General features: G+C 44.4%; 1 protein-coding gene across 2 annotated transcripts; it reads left to right on the top strand.

Annotated features, from left to right (window-relative positions):
• Positions 1-4538: 4538 nt before the first annotated feature.
• SLC25A39 (solute carrier family 25 member 39) lies at positions 4539-20898 on the top strand. Of its 2 annotated transcripts, XM_073683284.1 has the most exons (13): positions 4539-4680; positions 5079-5149; positions 5301-5418; positions 5498-5557; positions 7463-7513; positions 8047-8156; positions 10489-10556; positions 11137-11261; positions 11358-11531; positions 13821-13930; positions 14071-14146; positions 17225-17308; positions 17396-20898. In XM_073683284.1, exons 3-13 carry the CDS (start codon positions 5322-5324, stop codon positions 17551-17553), a joined length of 1113 nt encoding a protein of 370 aa, XP_073539385.1. In that variant the 5' UTR covers positions 4539-4680; positions 5079-5149; positions 5301-5321; the 3' UTR covers positions 17554-20898. The 2 variants fall into 2 exon arrangements, with proteins under 2 accessions (XP_073539385.1, XP_073539386.1); XM_073683285.1 differs by lacking the exon at positions 7463-7513.
• Positions 20899-21333: the final 435 nt, after the last annotated feature.

The following is a 21333-nucleotide window of genomic DNA, read 5'->3' as shown; positions in this document are numbered from 1 at the left end:
TGTAATTTATAATTGTATTTTGTATTTAACCCCTTCTCATGTACAGCACCATGGAATCAAAGGTGCTCTAAAAATAAATAATAATGTAGCACACATTGATGAAATTCTTGCAACAAGGCTGCTTATTATTTCTCATCCAGCAGGGGGTGACTGTGAGCTGTTCTTCAGGCACAGGTAAGACGCAGGACAAGCTTCATTTACGGGTCGGTATAATAATCCATGTGAGCAGAAACATAAGCAGAAGCTGCAGTTTTTTCCATCAACCAAGATTAGCCCCCACTTTCAGAGACATATTTACTGTCCTCACATAAAGGCCGTAGGGGTCTCACATCCGGCAGCATCATGTACAACAACACACGGAGTCCACCTGGAGTCCTTATTCGGCTGAATTCAAACACCCGCTTTTCTTCTAGGTATACTATCCATCATTCATCCCTTAAGGATGAAGAAAATTTAGGTTTTTTTGCGCTTTCGCTATTTCCTCCCCATCTTCCAATAGCCAGGACCTTTTTATTCTTCCGTTCACACGGTTGTATGAAGGCTTGTCTTAGTTGGAGGTTTGAATTACACCATTCATGATGATCAGTTTTCATTTTTCTCTCCACTGTTTCCCTTATAAATAATATTTTTTTTATTATTTATATATTTTGATAGATTGGACATGTACGACACAGTGATATTGATATGATTATTTTTCATTGGAAAAAAGGGGATTCTTTCAAATTTTTCTTCATTTTTTATTTTTATTTTTTTTATTATGTTTTTTAAAAACTTTTTTTTTCTACTTTACATTGTATTTTTGAACCTCCATAAGGGACTAGAAACTGTGATCATTTGATGACTATATCTCCAATTTTCAGAATGAAAATCCTTGATCTTCTATGTAGCCAAGCCTGTGGTTAGGCATTCACAGGAATACCAAGATGGCAGCAACAGGGTCCTTCATCAGCCTTCAGCTCCAACGTTTTTATTATTTCAGTACTGGAGTGGTGCCACTGAGCTCCCTGTCCTTAGTCTCATACTTACCGTCGTTTTCATCTGTTCTCGGCTCCGCTCCAGTCGTCTTCTGCAGGTTTGTGACCTGCCGGATCTCTCCGGTGTTTGCTGGGCGAAGCGGAAGTCACACTTACTTACATTAATGGCATCACTCCAGCAGTGAAATAAAAAACAAACTCTGGAGTGGTGCTTTAAAAGACTGAACATGGCATCACTCCAGCAGTGAAATAAAAAACAAACTCTGGAGTGGTGCTTTAAAAGACTGAACATGAGCACAACGAGTTGTTTTGGCACAGTAATGTATGGCTATGTGCACACAGAGATTTTCGAGGAACTTTTGGAGCAGAAACTGAACAGAAACTACCCAAACCCTCCTCAATTCTCAAAACTCCTCAAAAACTTTGAGTTTCAGTTCAATTTCTGCTTGAGAAACTGAACAAAAAGACTCCATGTGCACATAACCAATGTCTTCAATCCATTTAGCATTTATTTTTAAACCAAATGAAGTTTACAGAGGAGATATATAATAGAATTTTTGGCCTTATACACCTAGTTGAGGCGAGCAGTAAGACTTAGTGGACTACGTCTTTCTGCCGGCTCCAATAGACATATACGGCCAAAAGTGATGACCGACAGAGCACACTGACTCCGTCTGCATCATCACTGTCAATGGCCACATTGGTGCATATGCCCAAATCCTTTTTGCAGGTGGTTCGGACTTAAGCCATGACGGGGCCACAGAACGTAGTGGTGAACGCTATGTGAACATAGCCTCAGAAATGCTTACTTTCATTCTTCTGCATTTTTTAATGGGTTTGGGTATGTTCACATGGAGTTTTTTCTACATGGATGTTGGAGCCGATTCTGCTGGAAAGTCCACATGAAAAAAACGCCCCATACATTAAAACCACATAAAAAAGGCAAAAAAAATAGTTTTTCTTATAGGGGTTGTCAAAAGTATTTATTTTTTTTGGTTTGATTAAAAATAATAAGCAGAGACATACTCCCCTTCCGGTGCCCCCGTGGATATTTCTCCAATAATGCGCTCTTCTAGTCACTTGACTGCTGCAACCAATTACCAATTATGAAGATGAAGTATGTCTCCGTTTATTATATTTAAAGGGGAAAGACAAAAAATGTGCCTAAGCACTAACAGGCAGGCAGTTGCTACCTACCTGCCTGTTGTGCCGGCGCACAGCAGTCACAGACCGCTCCTGCCGGGGATTCAGCTGCCTCTGCTGACGTCATGTCACAGCTTCTTTTCCGCTCTGATGACTTGGGTGGAACTTTGACGTCATTCTGATTGACAGCTGGATTCCCGCTACTTAACTGGGGTAGCCGACTGTCAAGCGGAATTATGTCGTAAGCAACGCGCCATCACGTCAGCAGAGGCAGCTGAAACCCCGACAGCAACGGTCTGTGCCGGCGATGAACAGCGCCGGGCACAACAGACAGATAGGTGGCAACTACTTGCCTGTTAGTGGTTAGGCACATTTTTCGTTGTTCACAAAGCCCTGGATATCCCCTTTAATCAATCCATCTCAAAGAAAAAAAATTGTCGGACAACCGCTTTAAGTGTTTTGTTTGTGGCTGTTACTATAAGGTCAGGTTCACACGGATGTTTAAAAAATCGTCCAGTTTCATCCAGAGAAAGGGGAGGATTTTTTCTCACTTGTCGTCCGTATACAACCCGTTTTTTTGCAGCAGCTATTATTTACAGTTTCCTATGTTACAGAATTGCAATGTATCCATATATATCTGATGCTAGACTGTCTGCATGGCATCTGATTTTTTCTCTCGCATCCATAGATTTGAATGGACGGATACAATTTTCCGACATGTAATCGGATACGTTTGTATTTACATAAATAGGATAAGCACATCAGTTGGACATAGTTTACACATATCCGGATGAAAAAACAAATCCATCTCTAGAACATTGCAGTCGATGCATATGCGAACGCTGCTTCTGTTTTTTTCAGCTGTTTTACTTTTTTATTTCCAAAGAACAAGTCACTTGACCTTGACACTCCTTCTTATGGCTTTAAAAAAAAATTTTTTTTTATTTTTTAAAGGGATGCAGACGGATGTAATGTTCGTGTTGGTTTCAAAACAGATTAATTTATTTTTTACACTATAAAGTCATATAGTTCTCAAAGTTACAAAATGTGATGTGAACGATGACTTACTGACACCAATGCAGCTGTCACTGGCGTTGGTACCATTGCCACTCTTCTTGGTACTGAGTCACTTCAGGTGGTTGGCATATGGGCATACAGCTGGAACTAGTGCTACTATGACTGGCACCACGGTGGCAAACACTGAGCCATTTCAGGTGATAGCATGGTTGGCACGTGGGCAGACAGCTGGCACCAGTGATACTATGACTGGCACCACGGTGGCAGACTCTAAGCCACTTCAGGAGATAGCATGGTTGGCACGTGGGCACACAGCTGGCACTAATGATACTATGACTGGCACCATGGTGGCGGACACTCAGCCACTTCAGGTGATAGCATGGTTGGCACATGTGCACACAGATGGCACTAATGATACTATGACTGGCACCACGGTGGCAAACACTGAGCAACTTCAGGTGATAGCAGGGTTGGCACGTGGGCACACAGCTGGCACTAGTGATACTATGACTGGCACCACGGTGGCGAGCAACGGGCAACTTCAGGTGACAGTGTGGTTGGCACGCAGCTGGCACTATTGATACTATGACTGGCACCACGGTGGCAAACACTGAGCAACTTCAGGTGATAGCAGGGTTGGTATGTGGGCACACAGCTGGCACTAGTGATACTATGATTGGCTCCACAGTGGCGAGCACTGAGCCACTTCAGGTGACAGTGTGGTTGGCACGTGGGCACGCAGCTGGCACTAATGATGCTATGACTGGCACCACGGTGGCACTCAGACACTTCAGGTGATAGCATGGTTGGCACACAGCTGGCACTAGTGATACTATGACTGGTACCAAGGTGGCGGACACTGAGCCACTTCTGGTTCCCTATGACTGGCATGACAGCAAGTCTGCTCCAACCAACGAGGCCGGCACTAGTACTTCTGCAGCTGTTACCAGTGGGCACAAGGCTGCTTCCTGGTGCCAATATGGCTGACAGGAGGCACTGCTGCTGACACTAGTACCAGTAGTGGCAATGCAGCTAATATGGGTGCCACTGTGGAGGGCATAACACCAGTTACTGTTTCCAATGTGGCTGGCTCTTTTAGTGGGCACTAGCATGCGCCCCATACTCCAAGCAACCATGTGTCATGTGTAGCCGCCAGGATGTAGCCCCCAGTGGTTCCCCTGTGAGTGTACGGACATGACCGCCATCCGCTGCAGACTCTGTACAGTCACTGAGCAGAACTAGGTGAAAGGTGACGTCGCCTCTTACTGCTTCTCTGCCAGTTTCTCCCTCTCCCAGTGGCTGCTGGGAACACGGGGCGGTTCCTCCTCGGAGTGGGCGTGGTTTGTGTATGATTGACAGACTCTCCAGCCTACTGGAAGGTATAAGCCCCTGTAGCTCAGCCTGAGTGGGCGTGGCTTAGAGTGATTGATATGTTGTTGTGTTCAGAAACCGGTTTGGCCCGGCAAAGAGCTGGAGACGGAGAGCGGAGCGCAATGTGGCCCCGGCGGTGCTGCGTCCTGGGGCCCCAATGGGGAAGGGGCCGCAGGTGAGACAGTAATATGTGTGCATGCATGGTGCGGGCACAGTATAGGCCACGTATGAGCCCACATGTGCCCGGTCCTGTGTGTGGCTGCTGATGTGTTATGTAACGGTTCTCACCACCCTGCTGGGAGAATTTAGCTGCGGTGAGACTACAGGTTCCAGCATGCCCTGGTAGTTGGCTCCCAGCACACCTCCTGTCAGTGCATGCTGGGAGTTGTAGTTCCACACTCTCCAGGTGCAGAATGATCCTTTATCTTCTATACATTGTATGGCAGGTGACGTGAGCTGTATACCATGTATTCAGGAGGGCGTGATAATGGTGGCGTGCCCGCACACGTGTGTCCTTATGTAACGTGTTTATGGCACCATTAACCTGCATGGCTGATCCTGTGTCTCCCACAGCCGCTGTGAAGATGCCGCTTATCGTTTATCACCCAGCAGGGGGAGACTGTGAGCCTCCCATCAGGCCCCAGGTAAGTGCGGCCCCTGTGCTGTAGATTGCAGTTTATCAGCGCCCTATGGTGGCGGTCACGCCTGCCCCGGACGGCGCAGATAAGAGCGGGCGCTGTGCGTGCTGGAAGTCTGTCCGCCAGCCTCCTTATTATTACTCCCTTCACCCCCCAGATCCCCCCTGAAGTGTAATTTATGACAATGGAGGACACCAGCGCCCCCCGGCGTGGGATCACCCCACTGCAGCAGATCATGGCCTCAGGAACCGGCGCTCTCCTCACCTCACTTTTCGGTATGGTCCCTTTTGTAGATGTAGTAGTGGAGGGGATTGGACACGGTTGCCCGTATGTCACCCACTTTCTCCCCCACAGTGACGCCCCTTGATGTGGTGAAGATCCGGCTGCAGTCACAGAAGAAACCATTCTCCAAAGGTAGCGTCCCCCTCCTCCCTTCCTCTAATGGATTTACACTAATCTACATGTGCTGCAAATGCTTCCTAATATTCAGATCCTCAAATACTCTGCTGCTGCTTATCCCCCCTGTCCTGTCACTCAGCTAGGGTGGGAGTAGTTATTATACCTCCATCATATAGTGCATGTACGGCAATCCCTCATGTCTGCCCAGAGCTCCCCTTGCTGTCAGTGAATGGAAACTTCCCGGTTCTGATCACCTCCTCCTTCCTCAGATGCAGCTGGTTACAATGTTCCCATGTCCTGACAACAAGCCGAGATCTGGGCCTTATGCCAGGAATAGGTTATTTACCAAGTGGCGCTGTCACCTTTCCTGTCATCTCTATTTTAGTAAACGTCTTGATTTTCCCTGAAATGACAATCTTGTAGCATCTTTTCTTTATGTTGTGCCGTTCCTTGGTTATTCCTCCTGGAAATGTATGAATCAATTGCCAATTGGTTTTACTATCCCCCTTGTTAAAGGGAACCTGTCATGTGAAAAAATGCTTTTAACCTGCAGATATGGTCTGCAGGTTAATAACTTTCTGAACCTGCCCGGTGCCTGCACGGAGAGCCCCGCTGCCTGGAGGAAGTGAACTTTATTCCTCTCGGCAGCGTTTGGGTTGCAGTCATAGGGGAGGCATCGGATCAGATTCAGTCACCACTCTGTATAGAGAGCCGAGGCTGTAGCAGTGCCCCGGCACTAACTGACAGCCAGTCCTAATAGTGAGCTGCTGTCGGTCAGTGCCGGTGCAACCACTATGACTGCAACCCAAACGCTGCCGAGAGGAATACAGTTAATTTCCTCCCGGCAGCGGGGGTCTAAGTGCAGGCGCCAAGCAGGTTCAGAACACTATTAACCTGCAGATTAACCCCATAGCTGCAGGTTAATAGCGTTTTTTTTTCACGTGATATTTCTTCCATTTAAAGAGTCGTATCTCTGCACAATCTGATTGGACAGTGTCGGACTGTTTATGGACACATCCCCAACTTCTAACAATCAGTTGACAATTTTTTCATGCATTTCCAGAAGGAAGAAGATAGAAACAGCACAAAACAGAGTATTAAGAAAAGAGGCTCCAGAACTGTAATTACATGGAGGAAACGAGTAATAATTAAAACCGTCAGGTCAGGAGAGCTGACATGTCCTCTTGCTTGCGCAGTCAGACTGCAGTATAACTCGGACAGTAGTGCATGGACTGGACGATGGCTCTCCCCACCTGAGTGTGACGGCAGCTTGGAAATATATGAAGCTGTCACGCTTGGACTGTGTTAGCCGCCGGCCAGTCCGAGCACTGCTGGTTGGGAGAGCCGCCGGCCAGTCCGAGTACTGCTGTCCAATTTATACGACCGCCTGCGCCCTAAAAGTCAGCAATTACATGGACATGCTGCATATGAGGACAAAACGTGTCATTAATCCCACGTCCTTGCAGTGGGTCCTGGGGGACCTCATTGTTGGGCTTAATGTTTTTGTAACGCCCTCTGCTTTAACTACGTTACCATAAAACTCCCAGATGGCTGTATAACATTACTATTATGAAGCCTTTTAACCCAATACTGTATAACTCACTGAAAGGAGCTCTCCAGATAATATATAGACAAATAGCCCTCATGTCCAGAGTGCGCCCCAATTAGCCCTCATCTCTTGCGTTAACCCTTGAGGGTCCCGTCTCTACTAATGTGCTGTCACACCGCCAGTAATATGTATCCATGTTCTGATACTTCTGCATTAAGCTGTGAGTCATCTTCATGAACCCTTGATCGTCCTGTGCTGCGGCTGTTGCGGCACCTCTTGTGACCTCTCTGTATGTATCTGTATGTATTTGTAGCCGCAGAATACAAATCACATACACAAATGTGCTCACATATCTTCCTCTTGTGTTGCAGTAATGTCTGTAAAGTCTCTTCCCCGGGCACCCCCTTTGCGCCACCCCACATGTGAGTACATAAAGTGTGACCCTGTACTTCTGACTAGTGTGTACATTGTCCTGTTTTCTTAGCTTCTCTTTGAACATACGACGAGACGTTATGTTCTGCATGTCATTGCCCTCTGTATCCTACAAGAGCCACCTGACACCCACAGATCAGGGTACATGCGACTGCTTGGTATCCTGCTGGTTGGTGCACTTCTGGGCTGGAATATCTGGTGGTCTGTTGTTTGAGGCTATTATATGGCCAGGTGTTATGTGAATCCACCCCTCCCCTGTATATGTGCAGCCCCTGAAATCACTGTTTGGGGGCAGAGTAGTAATAGTTGTATTTATTGATGGTGTAGTCACCAGAGCATCATGGAGTAATGCTGCCCTTGTGCATGCTTGTGGCCATGCTCACCTCTACCACGTAGACCGAAGCTGCTGCAGACCATCTACTAACACATTGCTGCCTGTGTATATACCTGTCTGCCTGTGTATATACCTACATATGCTGTCAGTCTCCTCTTCTTACCCGGCATCTCTTTTCAAACCCCCCAGGGCGCTGCTTCCTGTACTGTAATGGTCTGATGGATCATCTATTTGTGTGCCAGCATGCTACGGCTTGTAGCGCCTGGTATCGAGCACCCACCCACTTCCATGGCACGCTGGTAAGTATCAAAATAGGGCATGCCTCTGCTATAGTGGGGTGGGTCGGAACAGCACAAATAGATTATACTGTGACCTGAGTCATGATAAGCCATGTCAAATCCACTGTCCAACCCGCCGTATAAGTACAGTATATGCAGATATATATATATATACAGTTATGAAAAACAGCCCCTGAAGATCTCACTGATGACAGCGTGGTCCTGTAATAGGACGTCACTGGTATAACAAGTTAGTTCATGAAATATCTTCCTTCCTAAATTTTCCATGATCAGCTGTGAGTGATGTTATTGAAAAGTGGAAGAATTTAGGAACCACATTGTCTCAGCCACAAAACAGAGACCATGTAAAGTACATGAAAGCTACCGACGCTCTGCTGACTCCACAGAGTACGCTCTAGTATTAACATCAGCACAAAACTGCGAGATTCATAGTCTGAGTTTCTATGGGCGAGCAGCCTTACCTCACCAAGCACAATGCCAAGCATGAGATGGAGTACCATAAAGACGCCATCAGTAGTCTCTGGAGCAGTGGAAACGTGTTCCTTGGCGTGATGGATCACACATCTCTATCTGGTGTTCCTTGACGTGATGGATCACACTTCTCTATCTGGTGTTCCTTGGCGTGATGGATCACACTTCTCTATCTGGTGTTCCTTGGCGTGATGGATCACACTTCTCTATCTGGTGTTCCTTGGCGTGATGGATCACACTTCTCTACCTGGTGTTCCTTGGCGTAATGGATCACACTTCTCTACCTGGTGTTCCTTGGCGTGATGGATCACACTTCTCTACCTGGTGTTCCTTGGCGTGATGGATCACACTTCTCTACCTGGTGTTCCTTGGCGTGATGGATCACACTTCTCTACCTGGTGTTCCTTGGCGTGATGGATCACACTTCTCTACCTGGTGTTCCTTGGCGTGATGGATCACACTTCTCTACCTGGTGTTCCTTGGCGTGATGGATCACACTTCTCTACCTGGTGTTCCTTGGCGTGATGGATCACATCTCTCTATCTGGTGTTCCTTGGCGTGATGGATCACACTTCTCTCTCTGGTGTTCCTTGGCGTGATGGATCACACTTCTCTCTCTGGTGTTCCTTGGCGTGATGGATCACACTTCTCTACCTGGTGTTCCTTGGCGTGATGGATCACACTTCTCTACCTGGTGTTCCTTGGCGTGATGGATCACACTTCTCTCTCTGGTGTTCCTTGGCGTGATGGATCACACTTCTCTATCTGGTGTTCCTTGGCTTGATGGATCACACTTCTCTATCTGGTGTCTGATGGACGAGTCTGGGTTTGGTGAATGCCAGAAGAATATTACCTGCCTGACTGTATTGTGCCAGCTGTGAAGTTTGGTGGGGGAGGGATAATGTTATGGGGGTGTACTTCAGGGGTGAGCCTAGCCTAAATTCTCATACTTCAGCATACAAGACATTTTGGACAGTTGACATTTTCAACATTGTGGGAACAATTTGGAAAAGGCCCCATGACTGTACCCCAGTGCACAAAGCTGGACAGAAATGCACAGTTGGCAGAGTTTAGTGAAGAAGAATATGACTGGGCGCACAGAGCCCTCACCTCAATCCCATCCAACACCTTAGGGATGAACTAGATCGGAGATAGTGAGCCCGGTTCTCTCACCCTACATCATTGGCTGACCACAAAAATGCTCTTGTAGATTAATATGCAAAAATTCTCACAGACACCTCCAAAATTTTGAAGAAAACTTTTGCAAAGGAGGGACCAAGTCCATATAAATGACTGTAGATTGTGGAGAAGGATGTCATTAAACTCCTGTAGGTGTCCCAATTTGTTCATATAGTGTCTTTTTGTGTGTAAAATAAATATATATCAGAAGTAGGGTAGACAGGGCCAAGTGTGATTGAATTGCCTTAAAGGGGTAGTCCCACCTCTATATTCCTATCCCAATATGTAGTAGATGTAATAATAATAATATTAGCAAATACTTCCAATTACAAATGTAGTATAGTTTTTCTGATTCGCTATGTCCCTCTTTCCTCATGTGCAGGCACTGCAGGACCTTAGGGGTCCATGGTTACGACAACTTATATAGCTAGTTGCTAGTGGTCGTAACCATGGATGCCTAAGGTCCTGCAATGCCTGAACATGAGGAAAGAGACATAGCTAATCAGAAAACCTATACTACATTTCTAATTGTGCTAATAATAATAATATAATATTATTATTATTATTATTACACCTTCTACATATTGGTACAGGATCTTGGAGATGGGAATACCCCTTTAAGCGTCTTGTACACTTACATGTGGCTCTAGTAATTAAATTGTAATGATTTTTTTTTCTGCAGGATGCTTTTGTGAAGATAACCCGTCATGAGGGTTTAACATCACTATGGAGTGGCCTTCCCCCTACATTGTAAGTCTAAATCTAATACTCTGAAAAAAATCTGCACATGTGGTTATTCGCCTAGTACGGGACCTGCGGGGGCAAAGCACAACGGGGCGTCCAATAGCAGCAATCCCTGTGCCAAGCCCCGCCCCCGCGGTTCTGCACTAGCTATAAGTTAGTATATAAAGTTATATGTGACCTAACGATTGAGAAGTGGACCTCCGTAGAATAATGAACATGCATTCTGCAATCTACCTAGTGCTGAGGTCTAGAAGTCCTCTGGTTTCACATATAATATTGATCCACATTGTTAATCGTTGGCTGACAAACAATGAATATGAGTGGTTATATAGATAAGAAATGTGACTTAAGCTCTTAATGCCATTAGTCTACATTGTGTAATGAACGTGACACAGTAAACATTGCATTTCATATAAACTTTTTCATCTCCCATCTGGGTGTCACCTTGTTATCTAACTTCCCTTATTGTAGTTGGCAACTAGCAAAGTCGCTCTGTCCCCCTGGACCATATGTGCTGTGTTTTTCTGCAGCGTGTCCTGCCAGTAATGTATCCCCAGGTGACACTGCTCTCTGTCTCCCCCTACAGGGTGATGGCTGTGCCTGCAACCATTATCTACTTCACCTGTTATGATCATCTGAGGGATTTTCTCTGTTACAACATGGGATACAGTGGCAGTCACATCCCTCTCATTGCTGGCGCACTTGCCCGCTGTAAGTTATTTATTTACAGATATGACACATTGTAATAATAAGCAATGTATGTAATAATAAGAAATATATGACAAGTCCCTATATCTCCTCTGTTAGTGGGAGCAGTTTCTGTCATCAGTCCTCTAGAGCTGATTCGCACAAAACTTCAGTCTCGGCAGCTGTCCTACATCGAGCTGGGAGCCTGTCTGCGTTCTGCTGTCTCTCAGGGTGGATGGTTGTCACTTTGGAAGGGATGGGGACCAACGGTGCTGAGAGACGTCCCGTTTTCTGGTAAATCCACTAAAAACATTGCTCCATATCACCTCTCCTATATCTGCTCCTATTACTCCATATAACCTCGCCTATATCTGCTCCTATTACTCCATATAACCTCCCCTATATCTCCTCCTATTACTCCGTATAACTTCCCTATATCTCCCCCTATTACTCCATATAACCTCCCTATATCTCCTATTACTCCATATAACCTCCCCATATCTCCTCCTATTACTCCATATAACCTCCCTATATCTCCTCCTATTACTCCATATAACCTCCCCATATCTCCTCCTATTACTCCATATAACCTCCACTATACCTCCTCCTATTACTCCATATAACCTCCCCTATATCTCCTCCTATTACTCCATATGACCTCCCTATATCTCCTCCTATTACTCCATATAACCTCCCTATATCTCCTCCTATTACTCCATATAACCTCCCTATATCTCCTCCTATTACTCCATATGACCCCCTATATCTCCTCCTATTACTCCATATAACCTCCCTATATCTCCTCCTATTACTCCGTATAACTTCCCTATATCTCCCCCTATTACTCCATATGACCCCCTATATCTCCTATTACTCCGTATAACTTCCCTATATCTCCTCCTATTACTCCATATAACCCCCTATATCTCCTCCTATTACTCCATATAACTTCCCTATATCTCCCCCTATTACTCTATATAACCTCCCCTATATCTCCCCCTATTACTCCATATGACCTCCCTATATCTCCTCCTATTACTCCATATAACCTCCACTATATCTCCTCTTATTACTCCATATAACCTCCCTATATCTCCTCCTATTACTCCATATAACCTCCCTATATCTCCTCCTATTACTCCATATAACCTCCCTATATCTCCTCCTATTACTCCATATAACCTCCCTATATCTCCTCCTATTATTCCATATAACCTCCCTATATCTCCTCCTATTACTCCATATAACCTCCCTATATCTCCTATTACTCCATATAACCTCCCCATATCTCCTCCTATTACTCCATATAACCCCCTATATCTCCTCCTATTACTCCATATAACCCCCTATATCTCCTCCTATTACTCTATATAACCTCCCCTATTACTCCATATGACCTCCCTATATCTCCTCCTATTACTCCATATAAACTCCACTATATCTCCTCTTATTACTCCATATAACCTCCCTATATCTCCTCCTATTACTCCATATAACCTCCCTATATCTCCTCCTATTACTCCATATAACCTCCCTATATCTCCTCCTATTACTCCATATAACCTCCCTATATCTCCTCCTATTACTCCATATAACCTCCCTATATCTCCTCCTATTACTCCATATAACCTCCCTATATCTCCTCCTATTACTCCATATAACCTCCCTATATCTCCTCCTATTACTCCATATAACCTCCCTATATCTCCTCCTATTACTCCATATAACCTCCCTATATCTCCTCCTATTACTCCATATAACCTCCCTATATCTCCTCCTATTACTCCATATATCCTCCCTATATCTCCTCCTATTACTCCATATAACCTCCCTATATCTCCTCCTATTACTCCATATAACCTCCCCTATATCTCCTCCTATTACTCCATATAACCTCCCTATATCTCCTCCTATTACTCCATATAACCTCCCTATATCTCCTCCTATTACTCCATATAACCTCCCCTATATCTCCTCCTATTACTCCATATAACCTCCTTATATCTCCTCCTATTACTCCATATAACCTCCCTATATCTCCTATTACTCCATATAACCTCCCTATATCTCTTCCTATTACTCCATATAACCTTCCCTATATCTCCTCCTATTACTCCATATAACCTCCCTATATCTCCTCCTATTACTCCATATAACCTCCCTATATCTCCTCCTATTACTCCATATAACCTCCCTATATCTCCTCCTATTACTCCATATAACCTCCCTATATCTCTTCCTATTACTCCATATAACCTTCCCTATATCTCTTCCTATTACTCCATATAACCTTCCCTATATCTCCTCCTATTACTCCATATAACCTCCCTATATCTCCTCCTATTACTCCATATAACCTCCCCTATATCACCTCCTATTACTCCATATAACCTCCCCTATATCTCCTCCTATTACTCCATATAATCTCCCCTATATCTCCTCCTATTACTCCATATAACCTCCCTATATCTCCTCCTATTACTCCATATAACCTCCCTATATCTCCTCCTATTACTCCATATAACCTCCCCTATATCCTCCCCTATTACTCCATATAACCTTCCTGTGTTCTTGTCTCTGTAGCCCTCTATTGGTTTAATTATGAGCTTGTGAAGAAGAAGCTGAATGACACTTGGGGAACATCTGAGACCCAATTTCTGATCAACTTCTCATCCGGGGCCTTGTCTGGAGCAGTACGTTTGCTTACTATTACTTTTGCGCACTGATGACTATCCCCTTCCCCATCTCTCCACATTTCCTATTCTATTGGCTGCCCAGGTCATTCTCTTCTGCAGTGCCATCTACTATTAGTGTCTTGTCTTCTGTGTCTCAGGTGGCTGCCATCCTCACTTTACCATTTGATGTAGTGAAAACTCATAGACAAATTGAACTTGGAGACTTGGAATTAGGTAAGAGGCTTTGTGTGAGGTCCATGGTGCTATTTGTTGTTACAGTGAAGTGTAACCACAGACAGGCGATTTTAGTACCCTGGTTGTGTGACCCATTTTTTTTCCAAGCCTGTTCAGTGATTGGGAGGAAAATTTGGCTAAGAAAGGATGAGAAGACATGAACTGCAGTGGTATTGTTGAGCATTAGAAACACATGGCTGCTTCCTTCCTTAGAATAGCGCCACACTGATCAGTGGGTTGTGTCTAGTATCACACTTCCGCTCCATTTATTTGAGCAGATCTGAGGTGCAATACTAGACAGAACCCATAGACAAATGTGGCACAGCCTTTAGGTAGAAATAGGCCATGTTTTGTCCAATCCTGAACAACCCTGTACATGGGCCAGAAGGTACATGTCACGCAAGGTGAGAAAAGGAACAAGTGTACAACGACGGGAAGAGAGGGAAGGGAGCCCAATAACTAGGGAAAGGGGGAGTGGAGACCCCTAGGCAGATCTAATATCACCTATCACAGAGCAGGAAACCTAGTCCCTGAATGTCCCTAGAGCTAGGCCCTAGATAGGGAGGGGACGGGGTGAACACTAGTCAGGCCCCACTGTAACTAAAGACAACAAGGTAAACAAACAAAGGGGATACACTTAGTTTAAGAAGACACCTGAGAGATCACGCCAACTCCAAGGGAACTCCAGGAAGACACTAGCCGACCACTAGTGCACCAAGCCTGGACAGAGGAACATAGAACTATCACCGGCGCCTCTGGAGAAACTGAGAGTTTTTAACTACCAAGCAAGGGTGTGTCAATTACGAGCAGAAGGCGGATGTCACTGTTGGGTCCTAAAGGGAGAAGGATATCACTACACTACAGAGATGAGAGGATCTTTGCAATGTCAAGCGCAGTGACCTTCCACAGCCAGATCCAGAATAACTGTCTGTCACACTTGATACACCCATGACAGTATGAGCACTCAAATATCTATTATAATATCAAACCTATAAAAAAGTGCACTTTTAAAGGGGTCTTTGTTATTGGACAATCTCTGTGATAAGGTCCCTTTAACAATAAGCTAATCACAAACATGTCCTGCTGGGAGCCCAAGATGGAATTTTTGTGGAAATCTGGCGGAAAGTGTTCTGTTTCCCTGCCGCGCCACCACAATGTCCATACAAATCAATGGGCTTGGGGAATGCAGAAGAGTACATGACCAGCATGGATAACTATGGCCAATATTGAATCCCGCTTTGCACTTGTTCCATAGAAACCTCAAATGACATTTTTCTGTCTATGTAAAGGACCCCATTTAGAAAGAGCTGGTAGCTCAGCAATATGAAGCAAGGGTTGGGTTGGAATTCTAGAAACCATATAGACACAATCTTCTTCTCACTGTATTATTGAGAATTATCTTGCTGCATTGACAGAAACCTGTCCTAGTATTGTTATAGCGACATTAATTCCATGGCGCTTTACATGGGAAAGGGGTATACATAGCAAATAACAAGTACAATAATTTGAACAAAAATGAGTCACCAACTGGTAAAGGAGCAGACAGGACCCTACCCGCGAGGGCTCACAGTCTACAAGGGATGGGTGAGGATACAGTTGGAGAGGGCAGAGTTGGCCGTGCAGCAGTATGGTGGAGCGGTGGTTACTGCAGGTTGTAGGCTTGTCGGAAGAGGAGGGTCTTCCGGTTCCTTTTTGAAGGTTTCCACGGTAGGCGAGAGTCTGATATGTTGGGGTAGAGAGTTCCAGAGTAGGGGGGATGCACGGGAGAAATCTTGTATGTGATTGTGGGAAGATACTAGTATGATATTGGGACCGGAGCCTGTGAGTATGTGCAATAGGAAGTTCTACCTCCTCCCTTCATGTGTAGGAAGATGTGATAGCTTTGTATATTCTGACCTAATACTGCAATTCCAGGGTTGTTGATGTAAAAAGAGGCTGTTCACACTGCTGTCCATCTGCACTAATACTGGTGATACCAGGGATGCTGTGGTAAGAAGAGGCTGCTCACACTGCTGCCTACCATGTCTCTTTAAATTCTTTGCTATGTGTGCAGCCTCTTCTTACCTCAGTACTCCTGGTATCTCCAGTAATAGATAAGAAATCCACAGTGGACAGCAATATGAGCAGTCTCTTCTTACCTCAACACCTCTGGTATCTCCAGTATTAGATCACAATGACAGGGTGGACAGTAGTGTGAGCAGCCTCTTCTTACCTCAGCACCCCTAGTATATCCAGTATTAGATCAGATAAACAAGGTGGACAGCAGTGTGAACAGCCTCTATTTATCTCAGCACCCCTCATATCTCTATTATTATATCAGAGAGACAGGGTGGACAGTAGTGTGAGCTACCTCTTCTTACCTCGGTACTCCTGGTATCTCCAGTATTAAATCACATAAACAGGGTGGACAGCAGTGTGAGCAGCCTCTATTTACCTCAGCACCCCTGGTATCTCTAGTATTAAATCAGATAGACAGGGTGGATAGTAGTGTGAGTAGCCTCTATTTACCTCAGCAATCCTGGTATCTCCAGTATTAAATCAGATAGACAAGGTGGATAGTAGTGTGAGCAGCCTCTTCTTACCTCAGCGTCCCTCATATCTCTAGTATTAGATCACCTAGACATGGTGGGCAGCAGTGTGAGCTGCCTCTATCTGCCTTAGCACTCCTGGTATCTCTAATATTAAATCAGATAGACAGGGTGAGGAGCAGTGTGAGTGACTTCTTATCTCTGCACCCCTGGTATCTCTAGTACTAGATCATATTATCCATTGGGAGCACATTTTCCTACAGATAAAAAGAGGGGGCGCAGCTTCTACTACACATGCTCAGTCGCCTGTTTTATTATCATTCTAGGACAGCTTTTTGTCAGCGTAACAAGGAAGTGTTAATTTTAATTCTATAGTGATTAGCTCCCTAGACAAAACAACTGTGATTTGTTAATTAAAAGTAGTTAGGAATGTATTCATAATAACAACATTTCCTTTAGTTATTTAATATTTTCTACTACTGGAGCAGAACTCCTTTGAGGAATATGATTTTTTTTGTAGAATCTTAATCAAAACTCATCATTTGTTTAGGGTCATCAAGACGTCAGAAGTCTTCCACCTGGGGGGCCATGCGCATAATCAAAGCGGAATCTGGAACTCGTGGACTTTTTGCAGGTGACATACCTCAACCCAGTAGACCCACCTGTTGCTTTCTCACTTCTTCCTCATGTGACTGACCTTCTTCAATCTTTCCTCCTGCAGGGTTCATGCCACGAGTTATCAAGGTGGCTCCAGCTTGCGCCATAATGATTAGCTCTTATGAATTCGGAAAGAAGTTTTTTCAAAAGAGGAACCAGGAAAAAGCTTCAGATTCTGTGATGTTCATAAAAAATCACAAGCAACCAAGTTGTAGCTCTTAAGTTCTAGTCTGGGCTTAGACAAACCATGTAATGCATGGTGGACTATTCCTAGGCAGTTATTGTGGACCACAAATGACCTAAAACCAAGCATAGTTCCTCTTCTTAGTAAACACTTCACCTGGTTTATGTGTAAACTGACAATTCCCAATGGTCACGTCATGACCACATGCTGTCTCTGACAGCTTTCCATCCAAGAAGAACATGGGATCACTGCAATGTCACATTTGTGCCATCTGTATGCTAGTCAGGTGTGTGCATAGGTTCAAAGCTTAAATATGCCTAGCTCTAGGCTACAAGGCAACATTTTTTAGTGAAATCCCAATTTCAATGCTCTCATCAATGGTTAGAGCTTTTGCAAAATACATTCTTCAGAGGGGACATGTATGGCCGAGTGTCTATTGAAGAACCTTCAGATTTTGAGTAGTGTAAATCTGAAAAGATCAGCAATCCAAAGGAGCCAATTTTATACAAGTCTAATACTTCCTTTGGTCAACTAATAGTTTTTTTTCTTAAATTGAGTCCTGTAGTACAAAACCAAAGATATTACTCTGGACTCCAACCCGTGAAACAGCAGTTTTGATCAGCGCTGTGGTCTTCGTGGGACCTTGGAGCAAGCGTGGAACCTCTAGCCATTAAAGACATGTAAGTGAAATTTGCCTATCACTGTATGATGAGTTCATGGGGACGGTGCTTGATCAAGCTTGGAGACGCCTGGAAGATCAGGCAGAAGAAAATGTTGGGTTGCTGTGGATCTACAGCAGCTACAATTTTTGTTTTGGACCAAGGTGGCTGAATGCAGAGACATTGGACTGTATGATTAGGAGATGTGAAAGCAGAGACTGAAACACTGGACTTAACATTGAATAGCTCTATTTAACACCCTTCTAAGTCTTCCACAGTCACCTCCCCACCAAACTCCTCTCCCGTCATCATCGATGGCAACATGTTAAGTCAAGAAGTCCTATGAAGTGCCTATACACCAGTAGGAAGGTTTCCTAAGCCGCTGCTGCCCCAGATTGAAGATAGCGAACCGAGAGGGGCTTGCACAACCTCCTTCTCTTCTTTCCTATCATCGTTGGACTTTTATCTTTGTATTTTTATAATTTTTGTGCCGTAGTGGTGCAGTCTTTATGGGTAGAATTGTATGTTTTTTTTTTATGAATAGCTAAAGTTGCAGTCTATATTGTGAACCGGGGTGACCACTATATTACCATGTGTGGTGCCATCTTCTCGTGGTAGTTTTTTGTAGATGTGGAAGCATCATTTGGTCAATTCCAATGGTTTTCCTAATAACTAAGAAGATTATTAAGGACCAACAATGAAGATTTCATGCTGCCCGGTTGCTGGCAGTCTCCAGTTTATTGGTTCATCCCCTCAGATGGACATCTTTGTTCTCCATAATTGCAAGTAGAATAAATGAAGTGTGAGGTTTTATAAAAATGAATGGGAACCCAACATCATGTTTCAGGAGAATATTCCATCTAGTTTTATAATATTGGTCACTGCTTTTTTAATATTTGGCCCATAATGGACTTCTGAATAGTGACCTTCACATACAACTTCACCGTAAGGCTGGGTCTATATGGCCGCTATGGTTCTGCCAGAGCCGAGACAAGGGATTACTGCTACATACCCTCAGTGTTTCCCCATGGGGAATTGGCATACATGACAATTTTAAAAAGTCTGATCTGGCTGCCATACTATATAGTCCTAGCTTAAAAGGGCTGCCCGCTCTCCTGACATATACGTTTAGGCTCATATTCCTCCAATGCTAAAACATCTTTTCCTAGTACTTTGCATTGTATGGTTCCTCTGTTATTTCCCCTGGAAATGCATGGTCGAGTTGACAGCTGGGTGCGTCCATTGCTTTTGTCAGTAGAGCATGTCCTTGTCCAATCAGAACTAATAGTGACTGTCATTGGGCTGTGTCTGTGCTGTCTAAGGCAATGATAGTATTCATACATTTCCAGGAGGAATACTATAAGGATATTTTATGCAGCTAATTACTAAAACAGACATGTCGGGATGGCTGAGAGCTCCTCTCTACTGCACCACACCTGTAAGCAGGCAGGTTTATGTTATACATAGGTTGAGAGTGAGGGAGTGGGTGATTGTCCACCAGTGGGTCTCAAAAGACTGCAACTTTGCTGTGGGGAAATCTAACCCTTTCACTGCCAACATTGCAGGCATATATGGCAAGTAAAAGGTGTGAACTGCTGAGCAGTTGTTACGTACTTATAACACATCGCCCGATGGTAGTTCCTGTGGGATGGCAAGGAATGGGTTAAAGCATAAGTTACTCCTGGGTCAATGGAAACAACACCTACAAAACACATTATATTTGTAATTGATGAAAGTGGGAGTTGTGATGGATTCTACCGTTTTGTTGGCTCGGCCATCATACTACCATTAGGATTTTGGCCTTATTCAGATGGTCACAATATGGCTGTTAGTGTAAGTCCGGATTCACACATCTGTGTGTCGCGGTCCGAGTACAGACAGTGATGTACGCACTAATCTTATCTATGCCCCTGCTGTGTGCTGTGCACTGTGTAATGGCTGTGTCTGACCGTGCAGGAACATGGTCTGATCATACCACAGCTCCTGGGCAAGAAGCAAAAGAGAGGATACGGACATTACAGCAGGGGATCGCAGCTGATTCTTTCTGTGAGGTGAAACATTTCCCTGCCTGTTTAAAACTTCTTTTACCTCATAGAAAGCATCATCTTCGATCCCATGCTGTCCTGTCTGTAATACTCTTATTTAATTCCATAATTAAAATGTACTTTGTTCCTAGGACTACTCCTTTAAGTAGTCAATATGCCCAATCCATTGTTTTTAAAGGATTTTCAGCCAAAAGTTAATGTACACTTCTAGAACTAAGGTTGGACCATATTGGCTGTTGCTAGTATTTAGCCACATCGGGGCCGTCCGAATAAGGCTTTGTTTTCTATGGTGTTACTATGTCTGAGCCAACATTATGGCCGTCCCATTGTTTTAACAGTAACTTGTTAACATTTTGTCTGCTTTCTGTTGTAGCTTTTCTTCTTAATGTAAGAATTAGCGGAGGTAGTGTTTGCTCCTCATAATTATTCACATTCTTAATAAATTTACCTGGTTCCTTCGCTCCGTTTACTTCCTAACCTCTCAGTAGGGTGAGATAACGTGTGCGTTAGATTACATAGGAGCAAATCATCTATTAGCTACAGTCCGGCATTGGCTGGGTTTCATTACAGGACCTCTCCTCGGCTCACTATATTGACCACTGTTTAGTTCCACAGACACAGGGTGCGGTGGTGTGTAGTCGTGGTATACACTGATAATAAACGGCATTTCATGCATGAATATTGCTTTGGGGTCATTATTTTGTGGTGTGAATGGTGAGATGATCTATCTGCCCTGGTCTTATTACGTCTAGCCTCATATACACTGCTGTATCCGCTCCTCCACTTTGTATGGCGCTCCCAGATGTCTGTGGGACCCTAATTTACCTCAGATTCCAGATAAAACATCCTGGCTTTCTCTGTCACATACCCTAATTACATTAGATAGACAAAAGTATTGGGACTTGACTATGAATCAGTGAATTCGAGTGTTGCGTTCAGTCCCATTGCCCCTGGTGTATACTGTCCAGACTCTCACCACACCGTCTGCCATTAGTAATGTTTGTAATAGAATGGCTGGTGGTAAAGATCTCCCTGATACCAGCGTGGCCCTATAATAGGATGCCACCAACATAACAAGTCAGTTCTCATTGTCTTCCCTCATAAATTTTCCAGG

This window comes from Phyllobates terribilis, unplaced genomic scaffold, assembly GCF_046119375.1.
Source record: "Phyllobates terribilis strain yellow unplaced genomic scaffold, ASM4611937v1 Scaffold_5__5_contigs__length_657084704, whole genome shotgun sequence".
Lineage (NCBI taxonomy): Eukaryota > Metazoa > Chordata > Amphibia > Anura > Dendrobatidae > Phyllobates > Phyllobates terribilis.
This window is presented reverse-complemented; position numbering and strand designations above follow the sequence as displayed.

Bases quoted from the DNA above. Each gene is read 5' to 3' on its own strand.
- SLC25A39 (XM_073683284.1), top strand. From the start codon at position 5,322: ATGACAATGGAGGACACCAGCGCCCCCCGGCGTGGGATCACCCCACTG. The intron at 5,419-5,497 runs GTATGGTCCCTT...TCTCCCCCACAG, and splicing joins TCTCCTCACCTCACTTTTCG to TGACGCCCCTTGATGTGGTG. The intron at 14,147-17,224 runs GTAAGAGGCTTT...TCATTTGTTTAG, and splicing joins ACTTGGAGACTTGGAATTAG to GGTCATCAAGACGTCAGAAG.